Source organism: Sturnira hondurensis, unplaced genomic scaffold (assembly GCF_014824575.4).
Source record: "Sturnira hondurensis isolate 20B ecotype Veracruz unplaced genomic scaffold, ASM1482457v3 Scaffold0005252, whole genome shotgun sequence".
Classification (NCBI taxonomy): domain Eukaryota; kingdom Metazoa; phylum Chordata; class Mammalia; order Chiroptera; family Phyllostomidae; genus Sturnira; species Sturnira hondurensis.
Window position 1 is genome coordinate 4,810,820 of NW_028077883.1, and position 25,734 is coordinate 4,836,553.

At 42.4% G+C, this 25,734-nt stretch overlaps 1 protein-coding gene across 2 annotated transcripts; it reads left to right on the plus strand.

Annotated features, from left to right (window-relative positions):
- The first annotated feature begins 3,161 nt into the window (after positions 1-3,161).
- ASNS (asparagine synthetase (glutamine-hydrolyzing)) lies at positions 3,162-23,737 on the plus strand. 2 transcript variants are annotated; one of them, XM_037046426.1, is made up of 12 exons: positions 3,162-3,312; positions 6,887-7,166; positions 10,927-11,164; positions 15,402-15,587; positions 15,840-15,941; positions 16,399-16,526; positions 19,096-19,222; positions 20,360-20,466; positions 20,931-21,031; positions 22,000-22,081; positions 22,716-22,871; positions 23,370-23,737. In XM_037046426.1, exons 2-12 carry the CDS (start codon positions 6,918-6,920, stop codon positions 23,577-23,579), a joined length of 1,686 nt encoding a protein of 561 aa, XP_036902321.1. In that variant the 5' UTR covers positions 3,162-3,312; positions 6,887-6,917; the 3' UTR covers positions 23,580-23,737. The 2 variants fall into 2 exon arrangements, with proteins under 2 accessions (XP_036902321.1, XP_036902320.1); XM_037046425.1 differs by lacking the exon at positions 3,162-3,312 and adding an exon at positions 3,503-3,588.
- Positions 23,738-25,734: the final 1,997 nt, after the last annotated feature.

The following is a 25,734-nucleotide window of genomic DNA, read 5'->3' on the forward strand; positions in this document are numbered from 1 at the left end:
ATCTGGAGAAGAAAATGTATTTAATCCTGAATGGAAATCATTCATGTTCAGTAAAAATAAGAGCGGCTACGTCAGCCGCTTGCTCTCTGTCAGCATCTCCAGTACAACCCAGCTCTTCTCGCCGTTTTAGTCCATAGGCAGGATGTGATAGAAAGAGAATGGCCTGCAGATCCAGACAACCCTGATTTCATGTCCTGGACCTACAAGTGTCAGGTGCGTGAATTCGGATAATTCACTTCTAACTGGGCCTAATGTAGAAATATCAAGATTACAAGGCTATTTTGAGTTTCAATGAGCTAGATTGCATTGTGTGGATGAAAAAAATTAATTTCCCTCCCTGGGTGCTATGGTTCTACAGAGTTCTCATCACTTTAGTACTTAGAATTTCAGGACTGAAGGGACTTCTGGTCAAGATGGTGGCATAGGCGGCTATAGCTCATCTCTTTGTACAACCACGTCAAAATTACAACTAAATATAGAACAACTAACACTCAGAAGCATCAGAAACCAAGTTGAATGGAAGTCTGACAACTACGGAATTAAAGAAACCACATCCATCCGGACTGGTAGGAGGGGCACAGATGTGGAACAAGCTGATCCCACATCATTGTGTGGTGGATAAAAATTTGGGAGGGATATCTCGGGAGTGGGGAGTCCTAGACCTATACCAGGCCCCCAGCCTAGGGTTCCAGTGCCAGGAAGATAAGTCCCTACAACTTCTGGCTACACAAACCAGTGGGGATTGAGTTGGTGGAAGAAACTTCTGGACTCCCAAGCAGTTCCTATTAAACATCCCACATATGGATTCACCTACACAGACTCACTCCCTCTGAGCTCTAGCACCAGGGTAGCACCTTGAAAGGCATCAGTGGTGTATAGGGAGGAACTGAAGACAGGGCCAGCAGAGGCCATTGTCCTTTTGTTAAACCCTCCACGCACAGAGCCAGTAGGCTGGTGCCATATCTGAGCCTCCATCAACCTGGGTAATACTGTTTGAACCCCCCTTAAAGGTCCCCAGAGACTCTGCCCCTCCCCACTTATGGGCCCATCCAAGCTACTTTCCCATAAGAATAGCTGGTATTGACACATGCTTCATAACTTCCTAAATCCCATCAAAAAAGCAACAGCTGGCTTCAGGGAGCCCCAGGCCCTGCACTAGCAGCAGTCAGATTAGAATCACAGCTTGGCTTCTATTGGAAATCGCCAAAGCCAGCACAAGTAGCAGCCACCTCAGATTGCTTTACAGCTCAGAAAGGGTGGCCCCAGGCAAAAGACAGGTGGGGGCTGACCCTGCCTGCACCAGCTGGGAACCTCCAGGGCCAGCACACCCAGTGGACAACTACAGACCACACTGGAGCACCACCAGGCTGCCTCTGCACGGCTGATCCTCCACAGAAGGCAGAGGTTGGGGGGTCAGTGGTCACAGCCAATCCTTACAGCTGACTGGCCTGAGTAAATCCCTCCCATTGACCTGCCAATAGCAACCAAGGCTTAACTACAAGAGGAGGATGTACTCAGACCAGTCAAAGGGCGCATGACCCAAATAAAAGAATAGGTCAAAACTCCAGAAAAGGAGTGAAACAAAATGGAAGTAAGCAATCTCTCAGATACAGAGTTCAAAACACTGGTTATAAGGATGCTCAAAGAACTTGCTGAGGACCTCAGCAGCATAAAAAAGATCCAGTCAGAAATGAAGGATTCACTAATTGAAATAAAGAACAACTTACAGGGAAACAATAGTAGACTGGATGAAGCCAAGGATCAAATCAATGATTTGGAACATAAGGAAGCAAAAAACAACCAATCAGAACAAGAAAAAAGAATCAAAACAAAAACGGGGATAGTATAAGCAGCCTCTGGGACAACTTCAAAAGGTCCAATATTCACATTATAGGGGTGCCAGATGCAGAAGAGAAAGAGCAGGAAATTGGAAATCTATCTGAAAAAATAATGAAAGAACACACCCCTAACTTGGTGAAGGAAATAGACATACAAGTCTATGGAGCACAAAGAGTCCCAAACAAGATGGATGCAAGGAGGCCCACTACAAGACCCATCATATTTAAAATGCTAAAGGTTAAAGATAGAAAATCTTAAAAGCAGCAAGAGAAAATAAGTTACCAGAGGGTTGCCAGATGGGAGGGGGATGGAGGGAATCGGTGAAGAGGTGAGGGGATGAAGAAGTACAAATAAGTACTTACAGAATAGCCATGGGGATGTAAAGTACAGTATAGGAAATAGAGTAGTCAAAGAACTTATACCCATAACCCACAGACACGAACAACGGTGGGGGTATTGCCTGATGGACGGTGGGTGCTTGGTGGAGGGGACCAATGGGGGAAAAATCAGGACAACTATAATAGTAATCAATAAAATATAATTAAAAAAATAATTTTGGGACTGGAGGGATCATGGTCATCTCTTATTTCCTTATTTTCAAGATAGAAACATTAGGAGGTTATAGGGCATTCCAGTGGTCATATAAGAAGTTAGTGGTAAAATTCAGACTGGAGCTCAGTGTTTTCCTGAAAATCAAGTTTGTCAACAACCAAATGTAATGAGGAATCGAAGTGAACATATGTTTGAGAATCTACCTAATGGTATCCACTGAGCTGATCCACGGACTCAAAAAACACAACCAAGAAGGTGACAATATAGGAACACAAACTCAGGACAACCACATAGAAAATTTAATAGGGATCCATCACAAAATACAAATATACTGAACTATGTCCAGAGGTACAATATAATGAAATATAGCTTGTATCTAATAAAAAGAGGATACTTTTCCAGCTATTCCTGTCTGTCTCACTGTAAGGAGGAAGTGCAACACTCCTAACGACCTTGCGATTAAGGATATGAGGGAGATCTGATGCCCACAGGATACAGCAAGCAATTTGGTGAGGATTTCCCTAAGAACCAAGTGTCGAAGGCCCCCTAATTGTTAGAATAGCAGGCAAGGTAACCCTAGGAGCCAATAAGGACCCTGGCCTGACCTCTGAGACTATTCTTCTGCAAATGCACTAACACTTCAAGGAGCTGGAAGGGGAGCGCTTCCTCCCAGCTCCCACGCCCACCCCTCCTCCGAGCCCCGTCATGCTCCGCCCACCAGGCCACGCCCACTGCCCTGCACGCGCTGGATCTGGTTGGTCCTCGCAGGCCTGATGAAACTTCCCGCAGCATTACAGGAGGTAGTCGGCTATAAAGTGAGAGGAAAGCGGCGGAGCCGCCCCGTGCGCCTCCCGATCGCAGCCCCTGTCTCCGCTCCTCCGCTAGATCCTCTAGCGGCTCGTCTACCCTGTTCCAGATCAGGTAAACCAGACTCCCTCGCCCAGCCCGGTGCCCCTCCCCGCATGCCTGGGCCTGCACGGGGAGCGAGTGAAGGATGCGCTGTAGCCTGGCCCCGCAGGTGGGAGGGTAGGCAAGGATCCTGGATCCCGGCTCCAGTAGATGCAGCGGCTCCTGCCGGGTAAAGAGGGCGGAGCCGATTTTTATGCACAGGGGTGCAAGGGCAAGAGGAAATACCTGTGTCGTGGTCACCGGTGGGAGGCCCGCTGCTTCGGAGAGAAGGCGGAGGCGGCGGCCTAGGTTGTCCCCTGTGAATTTTATTATTTTTTATTATATTGCATTGAAGCTTGTGGCAATTTTCGCCGTCAGGCGGCCTTCCGGTGCACCAGCCGGAGAGTGCACGTGGCCTGGGTGCGGTTGCGACTCCGGCGTGGAGGGACTGGATAGCGTAATCCTTGTTCCAGGAGGGAGGGTCTCTACGGTTGTGAGTCTGGGCCCCGAGGTTTGTACTTATCCCCGGTCCCCTCTTCTGATTGTCACCTTTTACCTGGCCACCTCCTTTCCCCGACTCAAGTGACTTGATGAGCAAACCTTGTCAAAAGAGATCTGTTGAGGGTGACAGGCGGCGTGGGATAGGAAAAAACGGCAACGGAACTGGCATACCCATTTCAATGGATGTGTATTCTGTAGGACCGGCTTCAGATTAATGTTACTATTTTGAGTAAAGGCCCAGTTTCCTTCTCCCATGGCATTATTTCTTTACCATCTGTTGACTTGGGCGCTTGGCAAATAATTTAAAAGCACTGAGAACTCTTTTTTTCCCCATTGATAGATTGCATTGCTGAAATATTGATTAAAAACAACTTAGTCTTGCACCTGACCAGGAGTTGGTTGCTGAGATCTTAATGTACAAATGAGATGATAAGAAGTTTAAGTAGTTGGTAATTAGAATAGATGGTACTGAGACAACACTGTGCAAAATCGGGAAGGGCTCTAATAGCCGCATGTAACTCTAGTGAGAACTTGAAATTCTAGCAGTGCCAATTGAGATGTGTTTTAAGTCTAAAACATACTGTATGTTGACGATTTAAGCAATATAAAAATGTCTCCTTGAAAATTGTTTATACTGATTACATGTTGGAATGATACTATTTCCAGTAAATTGTGTTAAATAAAATATATTTAAAATTAGTTTCCCCTTTTTTCCTCCTTTTTTTAAATGGAGCTACTAGTGTATTTAAAATGACATGTGGCTCACATTTACGTTGGGCAGCACTGCTCTAGAATTTTATGAGGAAATACAGAAAATTACTGGGAACAAGGGATAGCAGTGGGAAAAAGCATTGCAATAGGACCTTTGCCCTCGAATGAGACCGATTCCAATAAGAACAGGTGATGGTTTTTATTTGTTTTCTGCTGGAGAAATAAGTGTGCTTCACAAATTTATTTTTGTTACCTCCTTTCCCCCTCCAAGATAGTGGTTATAGTATTAAGCTTAGCAGACTTAATAGGATTCTCTAAGCAATAATGGGGGGACTTAGGTGAATAAACTATTCACTGATGACCTCATGTGCTTTTTGAAGCACTCTCCCAGCCCACTTTGGAAAACATTCAAGTTTCAGTTGTACAACATTGTAATTTGATATCTGTATAGACTACAAAGCGATCACCCCCCAAAAGTCTAGTTATTATCCATGACCATACAGTTGACCCCCATCATGCCTTTCACTTACCTTCTAACCCCTTTCTCCTCTGGTATCCACTAATCTGTTGTTCTCCGTACCTATGAGTTTGTTTTTGTTTTGTTTTTTAGATTTTACATATAAGTGAAATCATATAGTATTTATCTTCTAACTTCTTTCACTTAGTGTTATACCATCATGGTCCATTGTGTTATTGCAAATGGCAAGCTTTCATCCTTTTTATGGCTGAGTAGTATTCCATTGTATATATGGTATAGAGTCAAAGGTAGATGACTTATCAATAGTAATCTCACATCCCAGTGAATTTTCCCACTAAATCTCAAAGTAGATATCTCATGATTGGCTATTTGCCCCAGTGTGTGGAAGGGACTGTATAAGACATGCGATACTTTTATTTTCAAGTTGCTTGAGTTACTGCCATATTTCATTAATTTGGTTTAGTCTCATTAAAAGTCCAAAGCTTTGGTTCATTTAGATACAAATGAAATGTCCTCAGAGGATTTCCCAAAATGACTGATCTAACCTGAGTATATATTTTTTCTTCGTGATCTTTGTCCCAAATTATTTAGTCATTTGCTGCAAACTGGCATTTTTAAAAAACACAAAAATCGTTTCCAAACTCATATTTAGGTAAAATAACTTTTTTGAGATGGAAGCATCCAAATAAAACAACTCTTTATTTCACAGTTGAAAATTTGAAATTGGGGAGCAATTAACATTTGTAGGAATTATTTGTTTGCTTCTTGGCCTACAGGGATGAACCCAGCTTTTCTTCAGAAATGTTATCAATGTTTCTGCTTTTCTGCCTTATTGACCAAGGCAGCAGTTTGAGAACATTTTGTCCTTTAGGATGTTTTGATGGTGAACATTTTGTATCTCAATCAACGTAATTTTTTTTTGTTAAAAAAGCCAGGATATCTATCCGATAATACTGCTTTCTTTTTTTCTCTGTAATTTATTTTGTCACATTTGAGTAAATCATTTAGAGGTTAGCTAGAAATTGTAAAATGCCTTTAAGAGCTGTATAGCTGCCCTGGCTGGTGTAGCTCAGTGGATTGAGTGCAGGCCTGTGAGGCAAAGGGTAGCTGGTTCGATTCTGAGTCAGCGCACATGCCTGGGTTGCAGGCCAGGTCCCCAGTAGGGGACACATGAGAGGCAACCGCACATTGATGTTTCTCACCCACTCTTTTTCCTTCCCTTCCCCTCTCTCTAAAAATAAATAAATAAAATATTTTTCAAAAAGAGCTGTATAGCTTAATATTATACTTTAGCAATATGTATCATTTTCCATTCTACCTACCATATTCTGTGTGCAGTTCCTACAGGTAAAGAGAGCACTTCTAATTGTTGGGGAGACTATAGTAACCTAGAGAGTCTTGTGGATTTTTGAGGGCTTTTGAAACTGGGCTGCAGAGAGGGGCTGGGATCTCTGGGCAGACTGGAGCCAGCCTACATGAGCATCTGTATCTTGGGAGTAAACCTGGGATGCGGAAAAGAATGTGGCCTAAACACTGCCAGCTCTAGGTGACCGGATCCTAAGGTGAGAGCGATGCAGGCTTTGGGTGCTGAGCTCCAATTAGCTGGTTGGATGTGACAGTCACCCATGTTTTCTGAATACTTGTAAGTAAAATTATTCTATGCCTCTGTGTGCCTGCCAACCTAATGAAAAATTGCTGTGGATAAAATAGTTTATTTATGTATATACACACATATATACATTAGATATATAATTTTTATTATATTTTTCATTGCCATTTAGTCGCCTTATGCCCCGTCCCCCCAAGATAGTTTATATTTTGATTGTTGAAGTGGTTTATGCAAGTTTTTGGAATCAAGATTTGATATGAACTTGGGTCAGGTGCTGAGTATTTAAGTGGTCTGCTTTCCCTCCGCAGAGAGCCCATCGCTCCATCGCCCCGTCCCACCATGTGTGGCATCTGGGCCCTCTTTGGCAGCGATGACTGCCTCTCTGTTCAGTGTCTGAGTGCCATGAAGATTGCACACAGGGGTCCCGATGCATTTCGCTTTGAGAATGTCAACGGATATACCAACTGCTGCTTTGGATTTCACCGGCTGGCGGTGGTTGACCAGTTGTTTGGGATGCAACCAATTCGCGTGAAGAAATTTCCTTATTTGTGGCTATGTTACAATGGAGAAATCTACAACCACCAGAAGGTAAACAAAATGAAACCAGAATATATCATGCTGTGGTTAATGCTCATAGCTTGGTTATAATCATCTTATAAATTTTGTATGTATAATGGCTTTTACTTTTCAAAGCATTCTCCATGTTTGTGGTGTTATTTGTTCCAATTATGTAGATAGAAAACTGATGCACAAAGAGGGGAAGCGACTGGGTCATGCACAGAAAAAACCAAACTGGGGATTACAGTTCAGGTTCCTTAACTCTTAGAATCTTTTTTCTCCTATTATGAATTTAAATATTAATTAGTGCTAGGCTCTGAGTTAGATGCTGGAGATATAGTAGTAAATGAGAGGCAAGTGTGCTCTGTAATGGAGTTTATTCTATTAGGATGCAGCCAAAAAAATCTTTGTACATATAACAAGCATTCTGAAAACATGACTATGGAGCTGATGGATACAGAAGACCCAGGTTTCAGAAGGGTGGTCAGAGAAGGTGCTTGAGAAATCGACACTTGGACTGAGAACCAGTGGACAAGGATCAGCCAGCAAGGCTGGGAAGAGCATTTCTTGTAGAGGGAATAGCATATGTAGAAGCCCTGAGGCAAGAGGCAGCCCTGGGATAGTCCTAAAAAAACAACCTAGAGTTGGGAAGGTAGGCAGGACCAGATCAAGCAGGATTTGTTACAGTAAGAGAGTTGGAATAGTATTTTAAGAAGCATGGAGATTTTGAGGATTCAAAGGCAGGGATAGAATTTAATAGTTTGGAGTTGATCTTATTTGTAGCTTTTCTACAGTGCTACCCTTAAGATTTTTATTGTTCCTGCATACAGAGCCAAAGGACAGAAATGTGGCCAGATGCAATGGAGCGCAAGAAGCAGGACTTTTGGCAGCATTGAAATGGGAAGGTTTTTAATCTGGTGAAAGTTTACCCATAGGGCGAAAGTGGGTGAGGGGATGGAGATTCTGACCTGGGCAAGCTAGATTTGCTAAGAACCTTTCAATACAGAGTTACTTGGCCTACTGTTTCATGATACATTTTTTAATCTGAAATTTGCAGGAGTTTTGTTTGTTTGTCACCCTTTTGTTTCCAACTTTTAATTTTGAAAAGGCCAGACTTGCAAAACGAACGGAACGATGAAAATATTGAATAATTGTTAATGTTTTGCCATATTGGCCTTGTCTCTCTGTCTCTCTGTATTTATGCACATACATACTTATTTTGGTCTGTATTTAGAGTATATTACAGATATTAACTTCTAAATACATAAGCATTTATCTCTTTAAGAATAAGGACATTTTTCAACCACCAGTGCTGTTATTAAACCTAAGAAATCCACAATACCATCTAATACCTAGCTCGTAATTCCCCAAGTTTCCCAAGAATATATTTATAACTGTTTTTCTGTTTTGTTTTTTTTTTTTGTTTGTTTTGGTTTGTTTTGAGCCAGATTTCATTTAATGTTCATACCTTGGTGTTTCTGGGTGTTTTTAAGCCTCCTTGATATGCGCCTATCATTCATGGGTAGAGTTTTATATGTTCTCACTACCCTTTGGACATTTTTATCTCTAAACAGTAGCTTGACCATTGTTTGTTGTCTGCTTATAGGAACACTGTTAATTATAGGCTTCTCACTTCAGAAGTGTTTATAGTTTTCCACCAAGTTACTTTCACATTTATTAAGGGCCAACTGTACATCAAGCATAATTTTTCGAGGTGTTTGGAGATGAAATGATGAATGGGGAAGGTAACGACAGAGCTTCATGCTGGTAGGAGGACAGGAGACGGGCAATTAAAACATCTTCCTCACTAAGCCAAATTAGTGCCAAATACGTGAGAATGACAGGTTGTATTATGACAACATCAGCCTGACTCTCACCTTAAATGGGACGGGGCATTCCTTGTTTACTTGAACAGCATTGCTGCTTTTGTGTGTTTTGTTAATAGTTATAAAAAGTTAACTGTTTTGAAAATATTCCTATTGTAAATTAGCCAAATATGTCTTTATTTTCAAAAGCAGAGAGATTCCATCGCTTCTATCAGTCGTCTATGGTAATGCGGTTTGAACAGATAGAGGTCTGTCCATAAAGTAAAATGGCCATGTTAGGTCCTTATAAAGTATTCTGTAACCTAAGCTCCAGATCCCTCCTGTTTTTGATGAAGATAAAATTTGCTACTGAGATACAGCCTGAGGTATATTGGGAGTAGAGGAACAATAAGTCAGGGCCAACAGGAATCTGAGTAAAGGCTGGGACACAGAGGCTTGCCACTGCGTCCCCTCTCCCCTCGCTGCCCTCCCCTCTCCCCTCGCTGCCCTCCCCCCTCCCCTCTCCCCTCGCTGCCCTCTCCCCTCCCCTCTCCCCTAGCTGCCCTCCCCTCTATGCCCTCCCCCTCCCTGCAGCAGGCAGCAGGGGCTTGCCACTACATCCAGTGGCAGTGTGATACCTGGATGGTGGCGAGATACAGGGGCTTTAGTCTTGGGAGAGTAAGAAGTGGACGTGTGAATCATTGACCCATAAATTACCTGTGAGGGTTAGGCTCAGGAGTGGCGATGACATGGTCTTGAGGGTGGGGAGGAGGAAGAATTAGGAACCTATTGCTTGTAGAATCATTGGATGCTTTAGGGTCATTCTTCTTTCAGGTACTTAAGTCCAGAAAGGTCAGCAGAGGACCACTGCCAAAGCCCAGCTGCCAGTGACAGAGATCATCCCTGATGGTCTTTGGGAGTAAGGACAGGCAGCCAGGAGGCAGCTCTGTAGACCCCGGAGGTGGTCAAAGCCCATTTTTGGACAGTTCTGTGAATTCCTAGAGACAAAAGTCTCACAAATTTATAAAGCAAGCAAGATTGGGAAGCATGTTTTATAGGCCACACATATGCAAACATGTAGACTTACCTTTTGAAATATAAAAGCGCGTTTTAAATGTTTAAACTTAGCCTAGAATTTGTACTTGATTTTATTTGAGCCCTTTTCTCTTCATTGTCAACCAGAAATCAGGAGTTAAGTACAAAGAAAGACAACTTGCCAAGGACTTTTCACCCTCACAGTTTGCCAGTGGTGGAGAGCCTGGAGTGTGGGGCATAACTGAAACCTCTTATCTGTAGGTAATGACAGTGACGGCCTCTTTGCTCTTCGGTGGGGCGTGCGCACTAATGAGCTCCGCCTGCGTTCTGTCGTCAGGGAGACGTAGCTGCCGCCCCACCGCAGTGGTGGGGGAGGGGTAGGCGTCACCCTCCCTTGGGGGCTGGCAGCTTTGTTTTGGACCCTGTGTCTCTGTTGTTGTGCTGGAATCATTTATTTGCCAGGGAACAGTGACAAATGCTTTTGCTCTCGTTTTTCAAGGTAGGTCTTTAAGGCTGAACTAGAAGAAACTCAGCCAGTACTACATTCCCAAACCAAAATCTCATAGTAGCAGAAGATATATTTCTAGTGTCATGGCAATTGGACAATGTATTTGCTTGACCTGTGTATAAATGTGTGTAAATGCACTTGTATGACCAACACAGTGTGTCTACGATATGCATTTCCATCCCTCCATGTATTACTGTTCCGGTACATTGTCTCTACATTCTGTTTATCAGAATGCAGCTAAAATTTTCACAGGTTTAGCTTTCATAAAGAATGTGTAGGATTGTGAGTTCAGACAAGTTATATTTTTTAATGCCATGATTCTTCCAAATCACTAACATGCATGAAATGATTAGCGAGCATAGAAATATTGAAAGAACTTGGAAAAAATATTAGTGAATGCACAAGGAATCTAACATTTTTATTTTGCTCTTGCTTCCTTAAGCTGCAACGCCATTTTGAATTTGAATATCAGACCAAAGTGGATGGTGAGATAATCCTTCATCTCTATGCCAAAGGAGGAATTGAGCAAACAGTTTGCATGTTGGATGGGGTATTTGCGTTTATTTTACTGGATACGGCCAATAAGAAAGTGTTCCTGGGCAGAGATACCTATGGGGTCAGACCTCTGTTTAAAGCCATGACGGAAGATGGATTTTTGGCTGTGTGTTCAGAAGCGAAAGGTAATGATAGAATTTTTCTATAGATTTTCATTATTATCCTGGATTTTGGGGTTTTTTTTCTAGGTCATATCTGCAAATCCCATAGGGAGCAATACAAAATTTTACAATTGATTAGGTTGGTCATGGATCCTCTACACTTTGTATTTTGTAAACTTTTTTTGTATTTTGTGGACTCTCTATTTTAGTACTTAAACTCTATAATCCTTGAAGTCTACATCTGCGTAGTAGAGTTGTTTAATTTTTGTTGTGCTGATGTGCGTTGCATCTACTTGGACCCCATGCATATTGGCAGGTTTACTTGTAGCATCTACTTGGACCCTGTGTGTATTGGCAGGTTTACCTGTAGCTCATTGGAAACTATGGCTGCCCCTGCAGGTGTCGCCCTGTGATGCCAGGCCATAGGTGTAGCAAATGTTTATTTAGCATTTTGAAAACAGCACTATTGATAATATTATTCACACAACATACGGTTAACCCACTTAAAGTATACAGTTCAGTGGTTTTTAGTATATTCACAGATGTCTGCAACTAAAATTCCTGTCAATTTTAGAATTTTTTTTAAAGATTTTATTTATTTATTTATCTTTAGAGGGGAAGGAGAGAAACATCAATGTATGGTTGCCTTTCGTGCATCCCCTGCTGGGAGTTGGCCTACAAGGAACCAGCCTGCAACCCAGGCATGTGCCCTGACTGGGAATCGAACCGCGATTCTCTGGTTCGCAGGTCCGTGCTCAATCCACTGAGCTACACCAGCCAGGCCTAGAAATTTTTTTATGAACTCAAAAAGAAACCTTGTACCCTTTAGCTATTACTGCCTGTCCTCCACATGCGCCAACCATCGAAACTCTGGATTTTCCTGTTCAGGTCGTTTCATATGAACGGGAGTGTGTCGTATGTGGGCTTCTGTGGCTGGGTTCTTTCACTTGCATAGTGTTTTCAAGATTCGTCTCTCGTAGCCTGTGTAGGTACTTACTTTTTATGGGCAAATGATATCTATCACATGGCTATACCACATCCGTTTATTGTTTGTCAGTGGGCGGACATTTGGGTTGTTTTTCCCTTTTGGTTATTGTGAGTAGTGCCACTGTAAACATTTATATACAGGTATTTGTGTGGATGTGTGTTTTCATTTCTCATGGGCGTATGCCTAGGGGCGAATTTGCTGGGTCATGTGGTGGCTCTGTGTTTAATTGTTTGAGGAACTGCCAGACTATTTTCCAAGGCGTCTGCTCCCTTTTATGTTGCCACCAGCAGGATACGAGGGGTTAGGTTTCTCCTCGTCCTTCCTCACAGACACTTTCTTCCTGACTTTTTTAGTTCTAGCCATTCTAGTACATAGGAAGTACTAGTTCACTGTAATTTGGATTTGCTTTGCCCTGTTCACACTGATGCCAGGCATCTGGATTGTGCCATTTGTATTCTTCCTTGGAGAACAGTCTATTTAGTTCCGTTGTCCTTTTTTTTTTCTGCTGAGGATCATTTAATTTTTTAATGTTTTTAAAACTTAACAGACTATTTTTTAGAGCCATTTGAGGTTTCAGAAAAATTGAACAGAAAGTGTAGAGTTCCCATACACGGTGGGACAAAAGTAGGTTTATAATTATGAGTACATAAAACACAGAGTATATGCTTGCATTATTATTTATTAGTTATCGTATTATTTGCCATAGAACAACCGTAAGCCTACTTTTGCCCCTGTATATTCCTTCCACTATGATCAGCAAGATTGCAGAGTATATGTATGGTCAATATGTAAAAATCACTTGTATTAGATACACTTGCAGTGAACACTATACACTTGTAATGGACAATCTAAAAATGAAATTAAGAAAACAATTTTATGTATAATAGCATCAAAAAGAATAAAACAGTATTAAGTGTAACAAAAGAAATATAAAACTTGTACTCTGAAAACTATAAAACACTGTAGAAATACATGAGAGATTTAAGTAAGAAAAGTCATCTCATGATTACAAATCAAAAACTTAACGTTGTTAGGATGACCATATTCCCCAAAGTGACCTTCACATTAATGTGATCCCTATCAGAATCCCAAATGACTTCTTTGTAGAAGAAGAAGTCCAGGGACCCAGGATAGCCAGGGGAGTCTAGGAAGGATCAAAGCAGGAGGACTCATACTTCCCGACTGCAAGTCTCACTGTGATAACGTTTAAGCAGGATGTATGATACTGAGATAAGGATAGATGGAGAGACCAGTAGAACAGAATTGAGAGTCCAGGGAGTGAATCCACACATCTGTAGTCAACTGGTTTTCAACAAGGGCACCAAGGCCTTTCCTCGGGGAGAGGTAATCTGTTCAACAGCTGGGACAAGTGGGCATACACATGCAAATTAGTGAAGTTGCACCTTTATCTCACACCATATACAAAAATTAAAATGGATCAAAGTTCCAAATGTAAGCTGAAACCACAAAATCCTTAGAAGAAAACAAAGAGGTAAATCTTCATACATTGTATCTCACAAAGATTTCTTAGATACAACACCAAAAACATAAGCAACAAAAGAATAGGTAAATTGGACTTCATCAAAATTAAACACTTCTGCCCTGGCTGGCGTAGCTCAGTGGATTGAGCTCGGGCCTGCGAACCAGCCGATCGCAGTTCGATTCCCAGTCAGGGCACACGCCTGGGTTGCAGGCTGGTTCCTTGCAGGCTAACTACCAGCAGGGGATGCACAAAAGGCAACCATACATTGATGTTTCTCTCCCTCTCTCCTTCGCCTCTAAAGATAAATAAATAAATAAAATCTTTAAAAAAAAATTTTAAACACTTCTCACGAAAGAGAATACCATCCAGAAAATGAAAACACAACCCACAGAATGGAAGATAATACTTGCAAATCAGATTTAGCATATTTTGACAGTAAACTTGAGGAAGACATTCATATCTTTTACCTCTTACCTAGACAGAAGTAACATTCCAAAATCTGGTTGGCCCGCCTGCCTCTTTTTCTTTATTCCTTAAGTCCTTTCTCACTTAGCTTCCAAATGTACTATTGGCTGAAACAAGGATGATGAAATCAGTAATAAGGTCCTTAGGACACCAGTCACAGTGTGAGTACTAATAGATGTCTGAATCGGTCTGTTTTCAGGTGTTTCAAATGGCACAGAACAAGTGTATTTGTTAAGTACTATTAGGGAAGCCCAGGAAGAGAACACAAGGGAAAAACAGACCTCTGCTGTGTCTCCTTTGGGCCCTATTAACTCAATATCGAATTAAAAGTCTTACCTTCGATTTACCCGTAGAAATTTCTTGACTTATTTTTTACATCCTTCATAACACTGCCCTTTCCCAGACAGAATGACCTCGGCCAGAGAACTGCAACAGTTTTCATTTCTCACTGCTTTTAGAATAACTTAACCAAAAACTCATCTGGTCTTGGCACTACTCCCTGTCGAACCTTTTAACTGGCCCTCCTCTGCCCCGGCTGTGTGGCTCTGGTGAGGTGTGCTAGCTGGGGGTGGGATCTGAGGCTTATCTGGTCTTCGAATCGAGTGGCACACGGCAGAGTACCGGGTTAACAGACTGCGATGTTAAATCGTACTGAGTGCTGTGAACAGAGAGGCTGTTCCTGTTTACAGTGAGACATTGATTTTGTATCTGAGATCCCGGCGGGGTCAGGTTGGCCCCTCCCTGGGAGAACTTGCTGGCAAAATTCATTACACTGTGGGCATAATAACTAGTTAGGGAATAAATGCCTGACTTCTCAACACCTGACTTTAAAGTACTTCGTAGTGGATCATTTTCCTTGTTAAAAAACTGGGGACCCGGGCTGTTTGCCTAAAATACTGTACTGATGACAAGGAAAGGACTGCCAGCGATGATAAAATTAACATTTTAGGTCCCGCCTCTTTGCTTAATAAATGTATCTCCTTTTTCTTTTTATATTTGCTTGCTTTATTGTAGAAGATATATTTTCTTGACCAGAAATTCCAGCCAGTCAGAAGAAACGGAATGTTGGACATTTCCCCATCGCTTCCAATCACTAGGAATCGGTGCAGTGTTGCTGTGCACCTCTCTACCACTGTTGTCCCTCTAGTTAGCTAGATGGCAGGGTTTGAGTGGTTAAATTTATGTTCCTATTCTGATTCTATAATGGTCATGCATTTGTATGAGAAAGCGGAAATAAACAGGAATTTCAAGGATATTAACTAAGTACGAAAGTTCCTGTGAAGCGTTGTTCTCATTTGAATACGCGTATCTTCTTGAATTTGCAGGTCTTGTTAACTTGAAGCACTCCACAGCTCCTTTTTTAAAAGTGGAGCCATTTCTCCCGGGGCACTACGAAGTACTGGATTTAAAGCCAAACGGCAAGGTCGCATCAGTGGAAATGGTTAAATACCACCACTGCCGGGACGAGCCCCTGCACGCCGTCCACGACAGCGTGGAGAAGCTGTTCCCAGGTGAGAAAGCAAGTGCCTGCCCAGCCACCCCCGCCCCCTCTCCCAAAGGCAGGCTGTGCTCTTGCATCACTGGACTGACGTCAGTTTGAAGGTCTGGTTCCTGTGTCTTTTGGAGGCGGCATACTGGGATCTGGCAGACTCCACTGTTGAGCAAATGCCATCATGGTAGACGTCAATGATTGTTTCCTCGTGTCAGTGAGTAACTCAGCCGGGCTTTTCCAGAGCCGTTTCCCTTACTCTGTGTGTTAATAGGCTTTGAGATAGAAACCGTGAAGAGCAACCTCCGGATACTTTTTAACAACGCCATTAAGAAACGTTTGATGACGGACCGGAGGATTGGCTGTCTTTTATCAGGTGAGGACTGTTAGCATTTAACCTAATAAAATTAACCCAGTTATATTTCGTGTGTATTTGTTTAAGTTCAGTGACTTATAGCTCTCCCTGGGGTGTTATCTATAAAATATTTACTTTATGGCTTAATCTTTTCTGCATGATAGGATGAAGTTTTTGGTAAACTGCATTTAATATTTGTGGTAATTTAACAACTTAGAGTTACACTATAATTACATTATTGTTAGGAGTGAGTAAACATTCCTTAGAGTTATATGTAGTGATTTAACCAATTCTAATACTGATGCCATTATCACAGGTTATATGGTCGGTTTTTCTTTTATTAAAGTTGTTTTCTAGTTTATAAAACTTGGGGATTTTAAATGATAAAACTCCAGTCTTGGTACTTGGTAAGAATGTAAGCCATCTGTCCCAACCTCTGCAAGGCACGTGACCAGCGCACTTGCTGTCTTGCTTGCAGGGGGCTTGGATTCCAGTTTGGTTGCTGCCACCCTGGCAAAGCAGCTAAAGGAGGCTCAAGTCCAGTACCCGTTCCAGACATTTGCGATTGGCATGGAAGACAGTCCTGATTTAGTAGCTGCCAGAAAGGTAAGACTCTGTCTCTGCCTGTCAGAATGAAAATTAAGTCAGTAAGTGATGATTCTGTACTTCCCCTGCTGCATCGACTCCAGTGCTTGCTGTAAGTTAAGTATGTTAAAATGCAGTGTAATGAAATGCTTGTTTAATATCAGCTCTGTTGTCCACTGTGTTCTGAGTGCTTTTATCTGTCATGGTCAGCTCAGTTCTCACAAAAACCCTGGGGTAATGATTCTCCTCTTGAAAGTGAGGGCCTGGTGCGGTGGGTAGGATGGCAGGCTTCGGAGCCCGGCTTTGGTCTCACTTCCTGGCCCCGTAGTGATTGTGCAGTTCCTCACTTAGGTGAAGGGAGTAGTAATGTCTACTGCAGGCTAGTTTTGGGATGGAAAATTATATAATACTTATACAATGCCTAGGATAGAGCCTAGCATGTAGTAAGTACTTCGTGAATGTTAGCTGTTGTTATTATTTAGGGTTTTTTTTTTCTTTTTAATAAACCAGTGTGTTAAGAACTATGGGTACAGGGGAACTGGTACACATTCAGTGTGCGAGAGACCTCATTCCTACCTGGAGAAACTTACATAGAATGATTGGAAAAGAGCTAGAGAGAAGTCCCAAAGCAAGTTGATTAATGCTGAAAGAATCCAAAATGGCCAAAGAAAATAGAATAAGGGGAGGGGCCATTTCATTGAGCCACAACATCCTGGGTATAAAATCAGGCATTGCAGGAAGGCCGAAAGGTGGCCAGCGTTAGGGCAGGATCACGCTGGAGTAGAGAGAGGTGAGTCGGGTTAGGTGAAATAGGTGTGTGTTTGGGGGGGTGCTCATTGGAAGCCCCTGGACTGTTAGGTTGAAATCTGGGAGTGGCAGAGGCCAGTGGGAGATCTGCCTCGTGGTGGTTGAGTAGAGGGGAGGGACCAGAGGGGACAAAAGAACTTGACCGGGTGGGGCCACTGTGTGGCACCGGCCTGCAGAATCATTCCCCGTGCCACGGCGGCTTACAGAGTGACTTCTCCTTGTTTTGCTTCGTTTTCTGCTGTTGTTCGTTCTTTTTTTTTTTTAATTTTTATTTTTATTTAATTCTTGTTCAAGTACAGTTTTCTGTCTTATATTCTCAGCCCTGGCCCCCCCCCCCCCCGTGCTCCCCACATCCCTCCCATTTCCACCCCCCACCTTAGTTATTGTCCATGTGTCCTTTATACTTGTTTATGTGAGTCCATCCCCTTTTCCCCTATGATTCTCTCCCCTCTCCCCTCTGGACTCTGTCAGCCTGTTCCATATTTGAGTGTCATTGGTCGTATTTTGCTTGCTTGTTTGTTTTGTTGTTTAAGATTCCTGTTAATGGTGATATCATATGGTATTTGTCTTTCACCGCCTGGCTTATTTCACTCAGCATAATGCTTTCTAGTTCCATCCATGATGTTGCAAAGGGTAGGAGCTCCTTCTTCCTTTCTGCAGCATAGAATTCCATTGTGTAAATGTACCATAGCTCCCAAGAGTTGGAAGCAACCTACATGCCCATCGGTAAATGACTGGATCAAAGCTTTTTTATTAAACCAGAAAAAAGTGATTTATTTAAAAATATTTGTACTTCCACAGATGTCGACCTTTCTGGCTGTTTGGGGTGATTATAGCTGGAACCAGTTGTAGACATGGGAGCCACCATATTTTTGGCTTTTACCATGTAAGACCTGGAAGGGCTTAGAAGTTCAAGAAACCAAAGCAAGAGCACAGCCAATCCTCTGGGACCTTGCTGGATTATTCAGGTGGAGGCAGGGCTTGGTCAGATGACAAGTCTTCCCCCCCAGCTTTGCTGGAAGAAGCCAAGCTCTGTGTTGATTTATAGCTGTTAGCAACTATTTTTGTCAATTTTCTAAAAAATTATTGGGAAGTCTGAATCATTAAAAAATTATCAATTAACCCAAAGATAAGGCAAGCAGTTTTCTTCTAAGTAAAGTACAGTTTGGCGTTTTTCCCATGTAGATGTCTAGGAGAGTATAAGGATAAACTGTTTGATGTTTTATACAAGCATCACCCGTATTGTGATTTAAATAGCTACATTTCTCAGAAGACTCCTATGTTTTTTTGTAACCTCCTCTTCTTTTTAACAGGCCCAATTAATACAAATTTAGTCTGATAAGTATGTCTTCAAAACAGAACATTCTACAAGTTCTATGTATTAATTACTAGCTGGGGCACTCATACTACGCACTTGAAGTGCTATTTGACGGGCCCTGGAGACAAGGCTGATGATCAGCAGGCACTGGTGTCCATCTGGCATACTGGCCAGTGTCCATGTTAGCTGGTTAGTACCTGAGCCTCACCAAAATTTCAACACTTGCCTATCACCCTGTCCCAGAAGAGCATTATGGCTCCAGGTGCATGGGTGTTGGCAGATTAGGTATCTCAGAATTGAAATCTGGTCAAGCTCTTCCTGATCCACTGCTCTTCCAATCTTCCTGTCCCCATTGCTGGAGCACAATCTGGTTGTTGTTCGTTCTTGACGCATTGTGAACTGCTGTCGTGTTTCACTTTCAAGGGCAGTTCTATTCTTTGAATAACAAGGTATTTCTTTGATCAGGTGGCAAATCACATCGGGAGTGAGCACCATGAAGTCCTCTTCAACTCTGAAGAAGGTATTCAGGCCCTGGACGAAGTCATATTCTCCTTGGAAACTTACGATATCACGACGGTTCGTGCTTCAGTGGGTGAGGAACTCTGTGATATCAAAAAGACTTGTAATTCTGAAAAGGTATAAAGTTTGAAAAATATTACTTCAAGCAACAGTTTAAAAAACAATGCTCAAGAATGCACACAAATAAAACTCCTGTGTCATCGGCTAAGACAAGACTATTTAAAAATTCCTTGAATCTCTTGGAGTGAGAGGAACAGTAAATACAGAAACTTCCACATTCTGAGTATCACTATTGCTATTTCTCCAAAGAGCAGATACATGTTTTCTGCAGTCTCTTCCCTCAGTTTCCCTATATAAAGTTTCTTGAGCTGTACAGAGAGGTAGGTCGGTGTTGTAACTAATCTTCTGTGAGGAGTGCTCACTTTGGTTATGTCTCGGTAAAGATTTCACCATACAGCGTACCAGTCAGTAGCAATTATTACCCAGCGAGCAGTACTAGTTTGGCCCTGTGGACACCTGCCGAGATCAGAAGTATGCTTCAGATCAGACTGATCCAATGTCGTTGAGCCTCTGATATGCTATCAGCCTTGATATGCTTCTCTTTAAAGAGACTCAAAATCTGATAGGGTGATCTCTCCCACAGGGCGCAAAAATACGTGAACAGATATTAATATTTCATTGGGAGTGAGCAATTAGGAAAAATGTCTAAAAAGTCTCCCTAGGGAGGCAATAATGAAAATGGTTAAGAACAAATACGGGGTTATAAGGATGTGGAGCAGGAACCAATGGGCATCTTTTAATAGCTTCTATAGTACCCTCAGTTAACTCTATGTTAATTTGGGGGGTGGGTAGTATTAGAGCAAAATTTAAACTAAACTACCAAAACCTCAACTCTTACTGTTTTTGTATACTTTATTTAAAAGACATGCTTTTGCAATGAAGTAGCCCAAAACCAGTCCACAGTTTTATGTATAGGTTTTAAATCTTAATGCTTTTAGACCAAGCATGTCCACCTTAAAATTTTGCTAAACTGAACAAGGACGCAAATGTCTAAAAAAAAAATGTATACCTTTCATGTTAGTATCTCTATACAGAAATAAGAGTCTAATCCAAGAGCAGAGCTTCCAGTTGTTTCCAAAAGCCAAATAAATGACATTTTTGGTGAAGAGTTATATTGACATTAATAATCATGTCTGTCTCTTTTTTTAAGGTATGTACTTAATTTCCAAGTACATTCGGAAGAACACAGATAGCGTGGTGATCTTCTCTGGAGAAGGTTCAGATGAACTTACGCAGGGTTACATATATTTTCACAAGGTAAGTCTTCGGAAATGGAAGGGTGCTGGTGTTAAATTAAGAAAAGTATGAATTATTTGACTATTTTCCATCGTCTGTCTTTTCAGTATAGCAGTAACACTTTTGAGTAGCTTGTGAGGTGTCTGCTTTGTGTTTCTTTTGGGGAGAAAGGAGTCTTAATCATGTCAGATAGTCTCTGTTCTTTGAAATTAGTCATGCATGAAAATCACGTTTCCTGTATCTCTTAGCCCCTGTGATGTATGGCCACTGCACAGTGTGCCTGTGCTGTTTGTTCTCTGCTGTGAGGGAGGTCTGCTTTACACAGCCTTCACTCCCTTTCCTAAACTCTGCTTAGCTTTTCGTCTTACCCGTCTTTACAGCTGGAGTATGTGTAAGAGTAGGAAATAAAAACTGTTTTATTTGCCCACAGCAAATCTGTCTGTGTATGTATATTTGTAACTTTCAGCTCTTTGTTTGTGAAATAGGCTCCTTCCCCTGAAGAAGCCGAGGAGGAGAGTGAGAGGCTCCTGAAGGAACTCTATTTGTTTGATGTTCTCCGTGCGGATCGAACTACCGCTGCCCATGGGTAACGCAGGACACAAAAGCTTGTCTCTTAGTGCTGAAGGAATTAGGTTACATTCAGTGCTGTGGGAATAGTGAGAGGACTTCTACAGGTCGTTCCTGACGGAGTTTCCATCTTTAAAGTATAGCGACATTCTGCTCATACCTGAATAACTGAGAGGGGAGGTAGCTGCAGTTCTTTTTAAGCCTTTAAGGGCAAGGAAGATTATACTCCTCCTTGAAATGAGTGTTGGGCACTTGCCAAGCCTGTTTGATGCTCTGGTGACCTTGAGTGGGGATGGGGCAAGGAAGATGCAAGAGGCTTGATTAGATCATAAACCTGTAATCTAATCAAGGTTTCTTTAGCATCATTTCTGGTTGGAACCTGTTGGATAATTGAAGAGTCTTGCTGTACATGATAAATAACCAACATTTATGTTTTTGTTGCTTCCACCAATCACACGTAAATTAAAGAATAATAAAGTATGGGGTTGGGACTGACTGAATCTGGTTTTGATCCTGTGCACTTGTCCTAGTGAGAGTCACCAGGATTCAGGGAGCAGATGATGTGGCATTTGAGGAAACACTGTGGACACTGGTTTATACTAAATCTTATATGTAACTTATTAATCAGTTGAGTAAAAATTCTTTGAGTCAGAAAGGCCAAGGTCAAGGACATTCTTAATGATCAGGTCACTCAGTATTCTTTTACTGCTTTTTGAGATAGATATTTACTTGTTCACAGACGGGGAAGTAAAAGTTATTATTCTCATACAGTTTGTTTCGCTCCCTAGATGGGGTAAGACATATATTGAGTGAAGGTTTTTGTGTTCATGCATTCTTACAGGGCGGTCAGGGGGATTGTAAAGATGACAATATCATCTGAACATGACTCAGAGGCAGGTTGAACTGCTAGGAAACTCTAAGTCAGAATCCAAACTGACAGGCACTAAATATTCATTGTGATTTAGTTTTCTTCTCTTCCCCTTTAAGCCTTGAATTGAGAGTCCCATTCCTAGATCATCGATTTTGTTCCTATTACCTGTCTCTGCCAGCAGACATGAGAATTCCCAAGGTAGGTGAATTGAGGATATTGGGTTGGCCAATAAGTTCATTTGCTTTTTTGTCCATAAGATGGCTCTAGTAGTGTTGAGTTGTCTTTAAGTTCATTCAAAACAATTTTGTTAGATTGCATTGTGACAGCTGTCATATCAAGGTGCATTAAAGAAACATCAAAATTGGTGAACTTTTGTGTAGCCATTTTAATATTGAAGATGAAGATGATACAAAACATTTTCACATATTATGCTTTACTATTTCAAGAAAGGTAAAAATGCAACTGAAATATTAAAAAAAAGATTAGTGCAGTGTATAGAGAAGATGCTGTGACTGATTGAACTTGTCAAAGTGGTTCACAAAGTTTCATGCTGGAGATTTCTCGCTGGACTATGCTCCATAGTCAGGCAGACCAGTTGAAGTGGAGAGTACTAAAATCAGGACATTAATTGAACAATCATTGTTATACCATGCGGGAGATGGCCGACATACTGAAAATATCAAGATCAATCAAGTTACTGGTGAAAATGAAAACGGTGTCTTTTATTTTATGGAAAAAACTAAATGGACATTTGGCCAACCCAGTGAAAACTGTCCATTAGTATTGGTTGTATTTGGAGCTTTTACTGATGCTCCTTTTGTTTCCGTGTCAGAATGGGGTAGAAAAACATCTGCTGAGAGAGACATTTGAGGACTCCAACCTGATACCCAAGGAGATTCTCTGGCGACCGAAAGAAGCCTTCAGTGATGGCATAACCTCTGTGAAGAATTCCTGGTTTAGGATTTTACAGGACTATATTGAACATCAGGTATGATGTTTTTAAAAATACTTTCTGGACTGGGACAGTTTGGATGCTGAGTTTATTTTGTATTTAGTTTAAGTGTTTTGTGTCTCTAGGAGAGATTGCCTCTCTTATAAGCATTAAGTAGCATGCAGGATTATAAAATAGCCTCTCGTGTTAAAAGAGAGACAGAAGACAGTTAGCCAATCAACCCTGACCCTCATTTGACACATTTTTGGGCACCTGCTGGGTGCCAGACATTGTTAGGCATAAGTGTATAAAACACTCAGAGCTCCCACAGATTAGAGATATGCAGTTCTTTCAAAGTTTCACAGCTACACATTTTATGGTATTAAACATTTTCTAAGTAATGGGTGAATGGGAGGTGTCTGGCACTATTTACATACAGTCAAGCCTTTTCATACGCTTTTTTTTTTCTTTTGGTTTTATGAGCCAGATTAAATACAGGGATCTCCGTGCTCTTAAAAAAAAAAACACTTTGCTTTTATGCTCTTATTCTTACAGGTCGATGATGCAGTGATGGCAGGTGCAGCCCAAAAGTTTCCCTTCAACACTCCGAAAACTAAAGAAGGCTATTACTACCGGCAGATCTTTGAACGCCACTACCCAGGCCGGGCCGACTGGCTGACCCATTACTGGATGCCCAGGTGGATTAATGCCAGCGACCCTTCCGCACGCACTCTGACCCATTACAAGTCGGCCGCCAAAGCTTAAGCACGTCCCGAGCTATAGAGTGAAAGTCAGTGTTTCTTCCTATTGTTTCTTCCTATTGTTTCTTCCTATTGAAGGGCAGAGGACTCAGGGGTAGAAGGGTGTTAAAGAGCATCCTCCACCCAGGGGGTGAAAAAAATAAAAGTCTTCAATCCAAAACATTGCTATAGTCCGTTGTATTCATACTGTGCTTTCATTGGAGGGCCGGGAAACTGAGCAGCTTTTGCCGTGTGGCCGTAAGGCAGAGAGTGAGCCGGGGGCTGTGCAGTCTGACGTTTACTGCGAGGACTCACAGGCGCTCTCCAGGCGGGGCTGCTTTGTCCTTTGCCCGTGTGGCCTCCTTCCAGTCCCCTCCTCATCAGACTGTGGTCTCTGACTTCCATCTCAGTTCTTTCTGCATTTCTAACAACTGGCCAGGCAGACAGGCTCTGCAGAAGTTAGTCCTGTGCGAGAGCTCATGGCAGCTCTGTCTTGAGAGACAGTAATTTGGATGTTTGCTTGTTGTTGAACCAGTGCAAGGAATTTTATGGAACCGTTAATGGCGAATGGCACCGTGTGTTAGAGCTTGGTCCTTAAGTTGGGCTAAGAAAGAATTCAGAATCAAGACCCAGATACCAGCGGAATTTATTTAGGAAGTCACAGAGGTAGGTGAAGTGAGCCAATTGGGCTGGTGTGCCCAGGAAACAAGTTACAGAGGCAAAAGCAGGGCCCTTGGAGCCAAGGGGAAGGAGAGCAAAGGTGTGCGCTCTGAGGGAAGAAAGGGAGAGAAGGGCAGGGGCAGCACGGGCACTGACTGGGTCCTTTGTCTTATGAGGTTTTACCTGTTTCCCAAAGGCCGGATTTGTAGGCAGGGTCTCAGGGGAGGATCTTAATAGAGTATTCCGTTTTCCAGGTTGTGTCTACTCAGGGTTGTGGTCTGTGCTGGTTGGTTGGTGCCAGGGCAGGGGTCATTGGTCATCGCAGCTGGTTTTGGTGTCAGCCACGGTGTTGCGCCGCCTGGCCTTACTGATTTTCTGGGCCTGGAGCTGGGGCCTTGATGTCATCTCTAGTTTGACCAAAACTCTGTCTCTGACCAGTAAACCAAGGCTTTGTTTCTAAAATTATGTGACGTGGGTCAGAACCTCCCTGCCTTGACTTAATTCTTAAGGGAATGGTCATGCAAGGACTTGTATGGGAGTCATTTGAGGCTTTTCTCTGGCCCCTAGTTTCCCCTCTAAGGGCGTCTATTGCATGACAAGCAACATGGCAGAGGAGGGTCTGGCCTGCATGGAAAAGTCACCCTGGGGGCAAGGTCCCACCCTATAGCACTTGTCCTCCTCGTCTGCCCATTGCTGGGTGCTGGGGAATTCCATCCTGGTGACCTTCGTACCTGGTTTGTCATTCCTGCTCTGCTCCTCTCTGCCTAACCGCCTGCTAGATCAGAATTATTGTTCGTGGTCAAAGGTCAGTACACTTTTCCTGTAAGGGGCCAGAGAGTAACTCTTTTCAGCTTTGTAGAGCTCTGTTGGAAATAACTGCCACTAGAGCAAAAGCATCTGTAGACAATGTGCCAACAAGTGGGCCGGGCTTTATAAAAATGGCAGTGGGCTGGGTGGACATATTCCATGCACCATAGTTCTAGAGGAACAACCCAAGCCAAGCATTTCTGATGAAAGGAAAGAGCATTCTGAACCCAGGTTGGCAAAGAAAATGTAAGAAGGAAACATTTTATGAAGAAAAAAAATCATCCTCGACCCTTCTCATAATTGAATGAACATGACAGATTAGCAGGAAAAAAACAAAGTTCAATAACATACCTCCTGCCTACAAGGGAGAGACCCAGGAAAACTGAGCAGCTTGCCATTTCAGAAGCCATCACGTTAAATAACCTCAGCTGCAGACAAAAGAACCCCAGGAAAAGCACCTCAAACAAGAGTAAGGTTGTTACGCAGATTAAATCCAAGACTTCTCCCTTGGTAGTGGAGGCAGGCCTGGTGCAGTGAGGGAGACGCCCCTGCAAATGTACAAGTCCTTTTTTTTTGGTTTCTTGATCATGACATTTTTTAAAAATATATTTTATTGATTATGCCATTACAGTTATCCCATTTCCCCCCCTTTGTTCCCCTCCACCCTGCACACCCCTCCCCCACCATTCCCCCCTTTAGTTTATGTCCATGTA